Source organism: Plectropomus leopardus, chromosome 5 (assembly GCF_008729295.1).
Source record: "Plectropomus leopardus isolate mb chromosome 5, YSFRI_Pleo_2.0, whole genome shotgun sequence".
Classification (NCBI taxonomy): Eukaryota; Metazoa; Chordata; class Actinopteri; order Perciformes; family Serranidae; genus Plectropomus; species Plectropomus leopardus.
In genome coordinates, this window is record NC_056467.1 from 19,821,669 (window position 1) to 19,834,667 (window position 12,999).

General features: G+C 40.5%; 1 protein-coding gene across 2 annotated transcripts in view; it reads right to left on the reverse strand.

Annotated features, from left to right (window-relative positions):
* LOC121943798 (protein jagged-1b) overlaps positions 1–12,999 on the reverse strand; it is a 63,283-nt gene that overhangs the window by 47,191 nt on the left and 3,093 nt on the right. For both annotated transcript variants that reach the window (XM_042487412.1, XM_042487411.1), the window contains exon 2: positions 5,833–6,168. In XM_042487412.1, coding sequence (XP_042343346.1) covers positions 5,833–6,168 — 336 coding nt within the window. The remainder of the gene's footprint in view (positions 1–5,832; positions 6,169–12,999) is intronic.

Below are 12,999 nucleotides of genomic sequence, written 5' to 3' on the forward strand. Positions count from 1 at the left end.
ATCTTTCCAGCAGAATAATTAAACATTACACTAAATTTAAAAAAAAAAAAAACCACAATGGTACATTGCACATTTTAGAAATAAGAATATGTATTTCTTTTCTTTCTGCTTTGAATGTGCTGCATGAATATGCATTCAGTTAAATTTGTGATAATAATGCATATATTAGAATCATATCTATGCAAACACATAAGATACACTTAACATGAATGACAAGAGACAACGTAATGTGAGTGTTTCCCAGGAACAGAAAGCCATGGCCTCCGGCATTGAACCTGACCATGAATGAGCTTCAGCACTTGACACGAGGATTATAAACGGAGGGGACTTCACTGCGTCCTCTTCTCGTTAACAGTATTTCTATAACACCTGTCATACTGTCATTTGTCACAGGTCGTTTCAACAAAAGAGCAGACCTTAACCAGATTCTGATTAAATACTTCTGAGTGTCAAAAGGTCAGGAAACATCAGATTAAGTTCCCACAATGTCTGCTGAGCAGCGTTCTTATCCCAAATCTACCAATGAAAAAGCATCACCTGGTCATTAGTTTTGCACTGCTTACCTGCCAGCTCACCTGCTCTTTAGCTTTTCATTCATCCCCCTGATTCATTCACTGACTTGTTCCCACCTCCGTCGGATAAACACATTCATCAGGATCAAACTCTCTCTTGGCAGTTCACTCTGTTTCCCCTGATCATCCAAACAGATTCACGGTGAAACCACCAACAGAGAGACAGCTTTAAGAAATGACCTCGAATTTATGAAGTCTTTGAACTTTTGTCGTCTCAGCGGAGGCGCCGCAGCTAGAACATCCCAGACTGCTGAGAGTCTGTGATTCCAACACTGGGGTCAAAATGAAGCCACGGCCCTCAGACTATCTGCAAGATTGCTGATGACCAGGAGGCAAAGTAAAATCTGGTCAAGGAAAACAGCAGAGACATGGCAATGCAACCTCTGCTATTCATATGAATTAATAGACAGGCACTTTTTCAGTATTTTAAGTATTGTGACATTTCTGTTAAATTCATCCATGAAACGATTTATGCTTCCCTTATCGCTGTGCGATTAATGCTGAGTCAGAGCTGCCAAGTGGTGAAGCGAGCTGAGAATAAAGACTGGAGGCAGCTGGCAACAGTTAACCTGGCTCTGTCAAAAGTTAAAAAATTCACCCACCAACATCACCAAAGCTCAACTAAAAAAATCCCCACTAGGTAGCTGCCAAAGTTGATTGTGGCCACTCTGAACAGTTATTGCAATTTCAGCAGACACAATGCGATGCATTTTTTCCAGAAGCTGATAAAAATACACACCTCGTATATTTTTGATGACATTTTTGAGGCATGTTGAACACATAGACCATAAATAAAGATGGTCGACATAAAGGTCCCTTTTTTTGTCCAACATTGTCGCCAACTTTCATACGTCGTTAAAGTTTTCGGAACAGGTTCAATTTTCTACATTTTTCGTATCTGTCAAAAGCCTTTACAGAGTTATTTGACCAAGAAGCAGCGAGGAAAAAGTTTCTGCGGAACATATCCACAAAAAGACAGAGGAGAGGAGCGCACAGTATCCTTTTACAACTCAAATAGCTCACTCTTAACAGGTCAGATATTTAGGTGGATAATGATGAGGAGGAGGGCGAGGACCGCACGCAGGCAAAGAGATGACAGTGTGGAGACAGAGAGAGGACAGCTCAGTCCCTTCAGGTAGCCACGGTGCCAAATGTAAGACAAATTGGTGACAGAGAGGAAGAAAACTCCAGTGGAGAGAAGCAACGGGGGAAATATGTCATTTCATTTTGTCTCATAGTATGAATTTTCCCAACAAATTGGTACAATAAACCGCATCAGACTCAGTGTGTAAGATTTAACTTGGACATTATTTTTTTTCAGATGGTTCACCCAAAAATGAAGCCCAAACATCTGGATCGCCGCAGTGGCTGGCTGGAGTATAGGTCATAAACCCCACTCGCTCCATGTTAGCAGCTGGGACACAGGCCAAACTAAAACATCAAAGTCAACGTCAAATACATTTTTTAGGTCATTCTTTTTACCCTGATGTTTGTTCAAGTGTTCCTTTCTTGCTGATAGGTTTGGATATAATTATTCTTTTGATATGATAAAAAGGGGATATGATGACAAAAGTGACAGCTGTCACATTCAGTGACGCTGCTCGCCATTGGAAAAGTGGATACGGCGGAGACCGCTTCTACACAGACACTGATGTGTTGTTAATGTGCTAACAGTGTAACTAGCATCTTTAATCCATCCTGTAGGTCTTCCACTTTCTATTTTTGAAAGACGAATTGACTCCCACCACCTGCTGGTATAGAGAGTTATCTCCTCTCAGACAGACACAGAATGCACATGCTAGTTGGCTGCCGACCGTAGTCTTTGGCCAAGAGACTGGTGACGTGAGGCGACGCAACAGTCAGCCTTCGTCGTCATCAGGTCTTTGATGCTGGTTTGGTGTGTCTAGGCCATTACACGCACATATTCATGCTATCATCTGTCCGTATATATCACTGTAGGGATTTACTCCCCAAAAAATCTCTTTCCACCGTACTGGATCTATGTTTGGTGATTTATCGGATCAACACTATACATGAGACTCAATTGTTACAGAAACTGAGATGTTGGTTTACACAACATGTCTGGAAAAAGTGAGACATCTGCACAGGGCCAGAGCGTTACCCAAAGCAATCACAGAGCAGACTTACAGGGATGAAACTCCCCCCCGCAATCTTGATAACATTATACGCAAAACAAACACAACAGAACGAATTACAACTTTGCTCACATTCATAAGCAAACACAGACACACACACACACACACACACACACACACACAACTTCCCTGAAGAGATTAGCGAGAGAATGAACGAGCAAGGGAGGGCAGGGGACAGAGAGAGCTCACCTTTCCTCATAATGACTCTGCTCACCTGTTCATCCCCTCACCTGGGGCAGGGGGATCACTCTCCCTCTCTCCCTCCCTTCACCCTTCTCCTCCTCCACCCTCCACCTCCCAGAGATGGCCAGATAAAGCGAGTCTTTCAGCCCAAAATGCACCGACGCGGCCACTGTGTGTCCCAGCTCTCTCTCTTTCTCTGTCTCTCTCTCCCTGCAGCCCAGCCCTGAAACTGATCCAGGTAGGCTTTCTGATGGAGAACTTTCTCACACTCTTACACCTGCCAATCACACACCTCCCCAACGCACAGGAGAAAAAGTGTGACACATACACACACAGCACACACACAGGAGCGCACACAAAAGCAAACTGTACACAGATAAGGGAAGATAATTGGCTCTGGGACAGAGAGTCTCACAGGTAAATGGGCTGATACTAATCAAGAAGAAGAAACCTAAGCCAACTGTGTGCTACATTCTTGTGTGTGTGTTCAGGTCAGCGTGGATACATTAGGAGTGTGTGTGTGTCAAGCTGGAGCTTCACCTGGGTTTTGTGCAATATAAGAAACATTATTACAACACAAAATGAATAAAATTAGAGCCACAAGGTCTTTTGTTGCCATTTCTGTTATCCTTTCATTTTGAGAAAGATGTCAGCCATGCTGAAGGCTAAAAGAAAGCACGAAAAGACAACAGGAGGACCAACTGAGAGCCATCGATACCTCTGCAAACCTTTGAAAAATGGTGACTCACTCCTTCATGTCCTTGCCAAGTCATTTTAAGGGATTCTCTCTAACTCTGGTTTCATTGATAAACAAGCATTAATTGCTGAAATGAAGAGTTCAGTAAAGAAGCGACTAATGGGTGATGATGGAGGGATAGAACGATGCCTTATGAGAATATTTTCTTTTCAATTTTCACAAGGGCAGTAACCTTGTGAGCATTTCAGGGCTGAAAGAAAACAAAACGCATGAAATGATTGGATCACATGCACCCCATATTGACTGTCCTTTAAAGGAATAAAAAAAAAACATCTGTAAATCAATCATATTTTTACCTTGAATTTTTTGAGAAAACTTTTCTCACATGCCTCTGCAGAAAATTACAAAGATATTGATTTACTGATTTACTTGGGACTCTGCTTAACGACAGCAAAACTGTATCAAAAAATCAATTTACAAAACACTCACGCAACCCTTGCAGTGTTATCAGAATCTCATCTCAAGTCATTTGCTCCAGACTTGTCAAACACATGCATTTTCACTAAACCTTCTCAATTTAAAACTGAACTGAAACTTTTTAATGTTCTCTTCAAAGCCAGACTCCCATACAAAGCGTTTTTTGTGGGGAAGAGGAAAAACTCCCTACTTACTGATCTTTGTGGGGGTTTTTAGCTTCTTTTTGCATAATTGGGAAAGAAATAAAGAATAGGAGAGAGACGGAAGGCTGGAGGAGAAGAGAGAAAGGTGGATTGAATAATCGATATCACCTTCTCAGCCACAGTCGCCCACCGTTGTGCTAATGGCAGATTAATTGGTCTGCTCTTTAATGAGGACGCACGATGGAGCAGCCAGCAGCGTGATGTTTGATCGAGATGCAGATTGTTCGATACGCCCTGAAGGAAGCAGTGTTAAGTTTTGAACTGAGTGCAGAAAGTTCAGGATTGATGAAGGAAAACAGGGAGAAAGAGGAAAGACAAAACGTGATCGAGGGATAAGAAATATTACTGTGTAACGGTACGCAGTAAATATGAAACTACGGATGAGAATTTACAATAATGGGGAGTAGTCTTTTATCATCTGTAACTGTGATCATATCGTGATTTTCTTTAAATTATGAATGCAGGAAAATGTTTAGCTGAGGTAGTCCGGCACACTGGTGTGGTGATCATCTTATCTAGTAGATGATGGTCAAACTGGTTTTGCACATTTATGGCTTATAGTAAAGTATTGATCCCACAACACAGGTCATGGTCTCCGTATAAAAAAAGGTTTTCCCTCTCAAATTGTTTATTTAAAGGATTTTTAGAGACCAAACATATAAAAAAATGTGGTATTTCCTGACACAGTGTTGCTTTGAGCTAAATGCTAAGGGCCCTGACACACCAAGTCGATGGTCGGCTGTCGGTCGATGTCAGGCTGATGCTGAGCATCTGTCACCATGGTTTTTGTGATGTGTCTCGCACCGTGGGCACTTGTCAGCCTTTCTCAGATTTTCACAGACAGGGGAGCTCATTGGTCAGAGAAACCACTGTGATTGGCAGTTCAGCTCAGTGCACAAGAAAAGAAACGGTGGTGAGGAAAGCAAATAATCAGCTGAAATATTTATCACAATTTTAGTTTAGCACATTAGCATGTTGTCATTTGCTAATAATACTAGACACAAAGTACAGCTGAGAGTGAAGACAATGTCTTTAGTTTTGTAGATATTTGCTCACAAACCAAAGTTTTAATTACATTAAAATTTAAGTTCTTGGTTAAAAATTACTGGTCTAAACAACAGCCATAGTCATTAAATATGTGATGATTGCTGTGTGAAATGATGCCTCTGTTTTATTCCAATTAAGACTGGGACAAATTGTATTAATTTTTGCGGAGGTGCTTTTTGTTTCAGGCAAGATGGGCCACCTCTGCTTTATCCCATAATTTTGTTGTCTAAATTAACATTAACAATAGAAGCAGTCACTAAAAATAACACTATTTCTCAAAAGACACTGTGATTTACTATAGCCTATAATTTTTATTATGTTGTCTATCAGTCCACTCCACTTTCAGTCGTTCAAAGAGGAGGACAGAAAAGGTGTAAAAGCATTTGAACTCATCATTGTTATTCCACTCTAGCCTCAGTTTGAGTGTATTGTTGTACTTGAAGCTTAGTCTGTTCCCTTGGTAACCATACTGATCACCAGGCTGCCCCTGTACTCACCGGCCATGCGTATTTGAAGGGAATGACAATGTGTCCATTAGTCCCATCCTCTCCTCCTCCTCCTCCTCCTCCATCGTGGCCTCGGTGGCGGAGCGACTGGGAGTTTCCACCCAGGATCCCTGTGCTGCCTGACCCGAAGGTGCAGGCTCCAGTTGGGACGACCCGGGCCTGGTACTCCTTGAGGCAGGCTTGAAAGAAAGTGTCACATTGGTCCCTGGCAGAGCAGCGCTGCCCCCCACTGGCCTGGAGGTCGCAGCATTCTCCGGTCTGCAGAAGTCCAAGTGGGTTCTGGAAGTAATGGATCTGAAGCTCGAACATCCCGACTGCACACACTGACTGAGAGAGAAGAAAAGAGAGAGTTAAGTTAATATGTTATCATATTAATGTTATACGTCTCCAGGAGAGAGCCCATTCTGTATGTGGATGTAAATGGCTCACTCTCCTCCTTCCTATTTTCAGTTGATTCCCACCAAAGACAACATATTTATCATATTTTATTCCACTTCTGCTAATATATATCTCTAAATCCTACACACGGCACCTTTAATTTCAGGTTTATGTGAGTGATGGAGGGAGCAAAGGTTGTGGCAAACTGAAAATTGTACAGTTATAGGCGGTGTGGGTTTTAAAACAAGAAGGTACTGAGATTTGCTGTCAAGGAAAGTTGTGGATAACAGCTGATCTACAAATATGGACAGAAGGTATTTCAGACAGACAGATGAAAGAAGCATTCAGTGAGAAATGAAAGTGAGTGGATCAGAGGTTAATTTAAAAGTGGGCAGAATTTCAAGTCTCTGTAGGAAATAAAGTTTTACGGGAACAGTGCAACATTTTGGGAAATGACAGACACACCAACAAAATAACACAACCACACACACACACACACACACACACACATACACACACAAAAGCTGACAGAAAAGCAGACTCCTGCTGCAGCAGTGTGTTGACCAGCAGTGGGAATGCAGTCTATCACCTATATCTAATGGGTTTACCCATGTTTGGTGGGAGGGGCTAAAAAAGACAAGACATGACCACAAGGAGACACAAATCGACTACAAAGAGACACAAAAAGATGCTTAATGATGACACACACACAAAATAATGTAAAAAATACATATATTTATATCTTATATTTTTGATTGCTGTAAATGTTTAAGCGTGAGGAGTGGCCCAGAGTCCCAACAATATCGATTGCATCAGAGATATACAAAAACTAAATAACTTACTAAATAAGGAAAGGGCCTTTGTTGTGTGTGTGTTTCGTTTCGTCAGTCTACATTGGTTTTACATTGATATATTTGCATGATTACTTGATTCCTTTAGTAGCAGTGTTTAGCTGCTAGATTACTTTTTCTTTTTTTCCTTGCCCAGTTCATTTGACTGAATTATTTCCCTTTGCTATATTTGCTTTATTGGTGTGAGTATTTGGCTTGTTTTGTTTTGAATTTAGTAATCAAATTATTTTGGCTCACCCTGTTTAGTTAATGTCATGATATATTATCACCTGATGTAAGAGGAGGCAGAGACAGATGAGTCTACTGATTTGGGTTCTACTCTGTACTGACGAGCTGAAGACGCCACATGTTTGAGAAACTGAGGACCGTCCCTGTGCTGCAGTTATGAGGCTGACAGGACTGCTCTGTTTGGGGACCACTGGACTCTATACTTGGACATTTTATTTGGACTGAGTGCCTGAGCCCATGTTAATTTGTTTTAACTCTGCTTTTCAGCTATAATTTTATAAGAAATAAATCAATTTGTTTTGAACCATACCCCATTGTCAACACGCTGTTTTGGGTCAGCACAGTCAATTTTATCAGATTTTATCAGATTTTAGATTTTAAAGTCACACTACGCGGGTGACACCAAGTCCGTATGTCTTGCTTCGAGTTGGTGGGCCACAAAATCTCACAAAATATCACGGTTTCAATGTTATACAGTACAACACAATTAGTATCACTATTGGAACCTTACTTTACTGTCTGGTAGTGTTCTCCAGTCCTTCTGGCTTGTGAGTAATAACCGGGCTACAATTTGTCTTGCTTTATTTCCTTTAATTAACACTGAAATAACAAGAAGACAGCTGACATCTACAGCACCTAGTTCTGTCACACCATCACCTGTCCCCCCTCAAACAATGGCAGGTAGGAACTAAGTTACTCTGACTCACTTGAGGCTGTGGGGAATTAAAATAGCAACTTGAAGGTACACGTAGAAATATATATACACAGGCCTATAAAATAATAGTTCAAGTGCTTTTACTGATAACGTAATAATTACTGTTTGTTATAATAAAAATGAATTCTGTGAGTTAAAAGTAACAATGTTGAATCATTCCTGTTAAAATATTCATGTTTCCCCACTATTCTGTAAAAAATCAATTAATATAGCAACTCAAGTAACTAAATTAACCCCCAAAAAACATTTTTCCTTTCCTTTATCTGTGAAAAATATATTTTGTAAACTTGTTTGATATGCTAAACATGTATGACATCTTACTCTTTAAGGGATACTTTTTCAAACAATGTTTTCTATACATTGGTATAAGAAATTCTATTTTCACTTTAAAATAATAATAAAATAACCCCAAAATATAATGTGTACATTAACCAAGGTTACATTATTATCTGTTAAAATGACCCTAAAAGATTGTTTTTAAAGCTTTTTTTTTTTTTTTTTTTTGCTGTAACTTTATTAAGCTTTATTTGAAACTGGAAACTATTTTTATGGAAGTACCTGTAAAAAGATAATGCACAGGTGAGATGCTCCCTTCAGGTTGCGTTTTTATGCCTCTGCACAGGCAATGGGCGTGGCCAGAGGCAGTATGTATTCAGGTTGTCTGTCCCTCACATTTTCGTGAGCGCAGTATCTCAAGAATGGCTTAAGGGAATTTCTTCAAATTTGGCATAAACGTCCCATTGGTCTCAAGTATGAACTGACTAGAATATGGTAAAAGGTCAAAGGTCAAGAATACTGTGACCTCATAAAACTTTTAAGGCCATAACTCAAGAATTCATACACTTATTTTGAAAAGATTTCACACAAATGGGAAAAACAGGATAAAATGAGGAAGTGCTGACATTTCATATCCAAAAGTTCACAGATCAGCTTCGTTGTGACATCATAAACTTTTCTGGTCATTACTCAACATCTAAACTCAGGAGCTGAAGGGGACATATTTAGTCAGATACTGAATCTGTTACACTAATCTTGGGTGCCCACCTTGAAACTGCACTGACTATTTAGATCATCTGTGCTGCCAGGGGAGGATGTGTGTGTCACATCCATGTTTTTACACACAGGGATGTAAACTTTAAGTGCAAGTTGACTGGTGCGCTGAGGCTTAAAACCATGGGGTGGTAATTCCAGTTGTTCCAATACCGCAGATAAGCAAATGTACAAGGTATGATAACTGTAAATTATCATACCACTGTAAATGCTTTCACAGTATATGGCTGCACAAACCTTCAGCATTTGCAGGAAACTGAATACCATTTGTGCAGGCCCGCAGGTTTTACTTTTTTTTTTTTTTTTTTTTTAATTTAACCTTTATTTTACCAGGGATATTCCCTTTGAGATTCAAAATCTTTTTTTACAAGAGAGTACTGACTAAAGTGACTTTGAAGGAACAAATTTAGAAAAGTTATTGATGACAGACGGCTACAAAGGGACCAAAAACTAACTGTAAACTTCCTCCTGATGGCTGTTCCATCAATGTGTGAGTGCATGTGGATGTATAAAAATTGAGTAGCAGGTGACACTTTGTACAGCAGCCTCGGCAACCAGTGTATGAATGTATGTGTAAATGGGTGAACTTGACTTGCAGTGTGAAAGCACTTTAAGTGGTCAAAATGACTAGAAAAATGCTATTCAAGTGCAGGTCTATTAACCATTTTCCATTAATGTCGATCAGTTTAGACCTCTAGTCCTTACGGGTAACGAGGAGGATTTTTACCTAATGAAATAACTTTTATCACCATAACTCTGCCTGACCTCCAGTCGAGGACAGATCTCACTTTTCCATCTAAATCATGCACAGACAACGCAACACCACTGCCATATAATACTGTTTATCTCTTAACTTCCTTGTCTTTCTTTCTTTGTTTCTTCACTCCACCTTTGTGTCACTGCCACCACTCCCTTCTTATTTCTCACTCTCTCTTCCCCAGGGATGATGACATCGAGGGGACACCTCCTCCTCCTCCTCCTCCTTCCTTCTTTCTGTATCTGGGAACAAGCTGTAACGCTCCTGTCATTTCTCTTTCTGTGGTTATCAACTCTTCTGCATTGTTGCCATGCTCCTTTTCATCTGCCTCCCTTTCTTTTCTCTGTGTTCCCTCCCTGTTTAAAGATGGGTGGAGGGGACACACACACAAATACACACTATAGTTAACAAGACCCCCTGGGAGCATCGGAGCACTGGGGTCAGGTATGTGCGTGCATGCATATGTGTGTGTGTGTGTGTGTGTGTGTGTGTGTGTGTGTGTGTGTGTGTGTGTGTGTGTGTGTGTGTGTGTGTGTGTGTGTGTGTACGTGCTCTTGTCTGTCTGTATGTCCCTGTAGCAGAATGAAACAATGCCTTTGGCTTTTTGCAACAACTGCAAACACAACAACATGAAGCCACTGTTATCTCAGTTTGTTATGAAACCTCCTCTGATGAATAAATCTGAATAATTCACAGCCGCTTTTTGGCATTCCTGCCTAAACACTGAACTTAATGATTGCTCATTAAGTCCAAGAATCAGTCGTGTATCCCCAGCGGTGTTGTGTGCTTCATTGTGGACAGAAATCACCACAACCAACAAGCTCTCATGTTTCCGCCGCCCAACACATGAGCCAGAATCTCAGTCGCCCCATTGTGTTTGGTTTGCGTGTCCCTCTCTTGCCCTTGTCCCTGAGCCGAGAGGGGTGAGGGGGTGAGATGGGAGGGGTCAGGGGGATGGAGGGGGGTGAACTGGTCTACATCAAAAGGCTTGTGGAGATACAGTGGCGCTCATCACTCTACATCCTCCTTTCTTCCTCTCCTCCTCTCGCTGCCCGAGTCATTCCCTGCATACCAGCGTTTCAGCGCTCAGTCTGACCAGAGAAAGAGAGACACAGAGCGACAGAGGGAGAGAGACAGAGAGAAAGACATACAGAGAGAGAGAGACAGAGAGACAGAGAGACAGCCGAGGCTCAGAACATCTCTGCAGGAGAGCATTGGGCAGTTAAAGGATCACTACACCCAAAACTCGGGCTGACTCACAACAATTCCTCTCCATCTAAAGACAAACCCGCCTCATTAGCTGAACTCTGTTTGTCTATGCAGCAGTATGAAAAAGAGAAGGGGATTAATGGAAAAGTTTAAAACCAAAAAAAACTCAATAATAATGCACACTTTTTGTCTTAAAATGCCCAGTCTGTAGGATTTAGGAGGATATATTGGCATAGATAGGATGTTTTATAATAAGTATGTTTTCATTAGTTTATAATCACCTGAAAATAAGAATGGTTGTGTTTTCCTTACCTGAGAATGAACTAGTTACATTCACAAAGGGAGCGGGTCCTCATTTATGGAGATTGCTATGTTGCATTGCCATGGTTCTACAGTAGCCCAGAATGGACAAACCAAAACACTAACTCTAGACAAGTTGCACTGGCCACCGTAAAGACACACAATGGCATGAGGTAGGCGAGCCACTGGTCTCCGACTTGCCAAACAGCATTGGAGATGTACTGATTTGTAATGTGAAACTTCTTTATTCAGTGTTTTTAGGGCTTTTAACCACCTGGTCTGTTTGTTTTGGAGAGAAAGAGACCTACGTGGATAATTCAGCTCTTGATAAAAGCCTCCTGAACAATGAACACTGGAGAAATTCTAGCCAGGAGAAGTTTTAGCTGGTTGCAATCTGAAATTCACCCCAACATGCCACCAAATCCCCCAATATCTTAAACACTTCACCTTTAATGGCTGCAGATTGGTTAAGATGGCTGCAGTTGGAACAGCATTGTCAAATGGCACAAAGCAAATAAGCAGAATGAAATACAAAGAGATGAAATGGAAATGATACATTTGTTCAGTAAGTTTCAAAGATAAAATATTTTACATATGACAGGGTTATGATAGTCAACATGACTTTGCTGTGAATGGTTAAAGAGTTTCTTTGCACCTATGCTTATATTTGGAAAGATATAACAGCTTTCAAATCTCAGTATAAATTCTAGCTAATTGCAGGCTGAACTTTCTTGTATCCATAAAGTCTTTTCGGGCAAGTAGTTCATTACTGTCCTCTATTTTTCACTTCTAAGTGATTTTCTATGTGATTTGTGATGTATAATATATATTTGATGTAATTTATGATGTGTCGCTTTCAGAATATGCCTGTGTAGTACAATCTTGTCATTTCTGGTTCTTTTTTTATGGAGGCATGTTCTCTTCTCCATGTGGGAGCTTCAGAGAATGCCTTTCAGCTCTGCTTTGATTAGTCCAACCTGATTGTTTCAACCTGAGGGTGGACTGACTCTCAATCAAGCAAATCACCTGAGAGATAAATGTGTTCATCTCTTTATATGACTGTCCTGATCTGTAATGGTGAATTGAAATGCATGACTAAGATCTCTTGAAATGTTGCACAATTAAATTTACTGTGGGCTTTTGTGCAGATCTTTTGTCTATTTTTCCATTACTATAGCTTATAAATACAATTTTGTGTCACTTTGAATGCTCAGTTAATCTATTTTATGATCAGCAGAAAACTGCTGGGAAACAATTCTGACAATTGAAAAATGCCAAAAATGTGCTCTATCCGCACTCTCAGGAGTGAAATTCCCTGGTTTTTTTTTTTGTTGTTGTTGTTTTTTGTCTTACATGAATGTAAACTAAATATATTTGGGTTTAGGATTATTGTTCAGGCAAAACAGTTGGAGGTTGCCTTTGGAACCTGTGTCAGCATTTATAACTATTTTCTTACATTTTATAGACCGAATATAGAGCATTTGGCAGATTAATCAATAATGAAAGTATCTGTTGGTTGCAGTGCTGTATAATTGTACTTCAGTCAGTATCTCAACAACTCATCAAGCCACACCAGAACTGAATCTGAGGCTAAGGGCATAGGTTTTGTCTCAACACTGGGGGAGATGCATATAAAATGGGGGGTCTGGGGGTCCTCTGCAAGAACATTT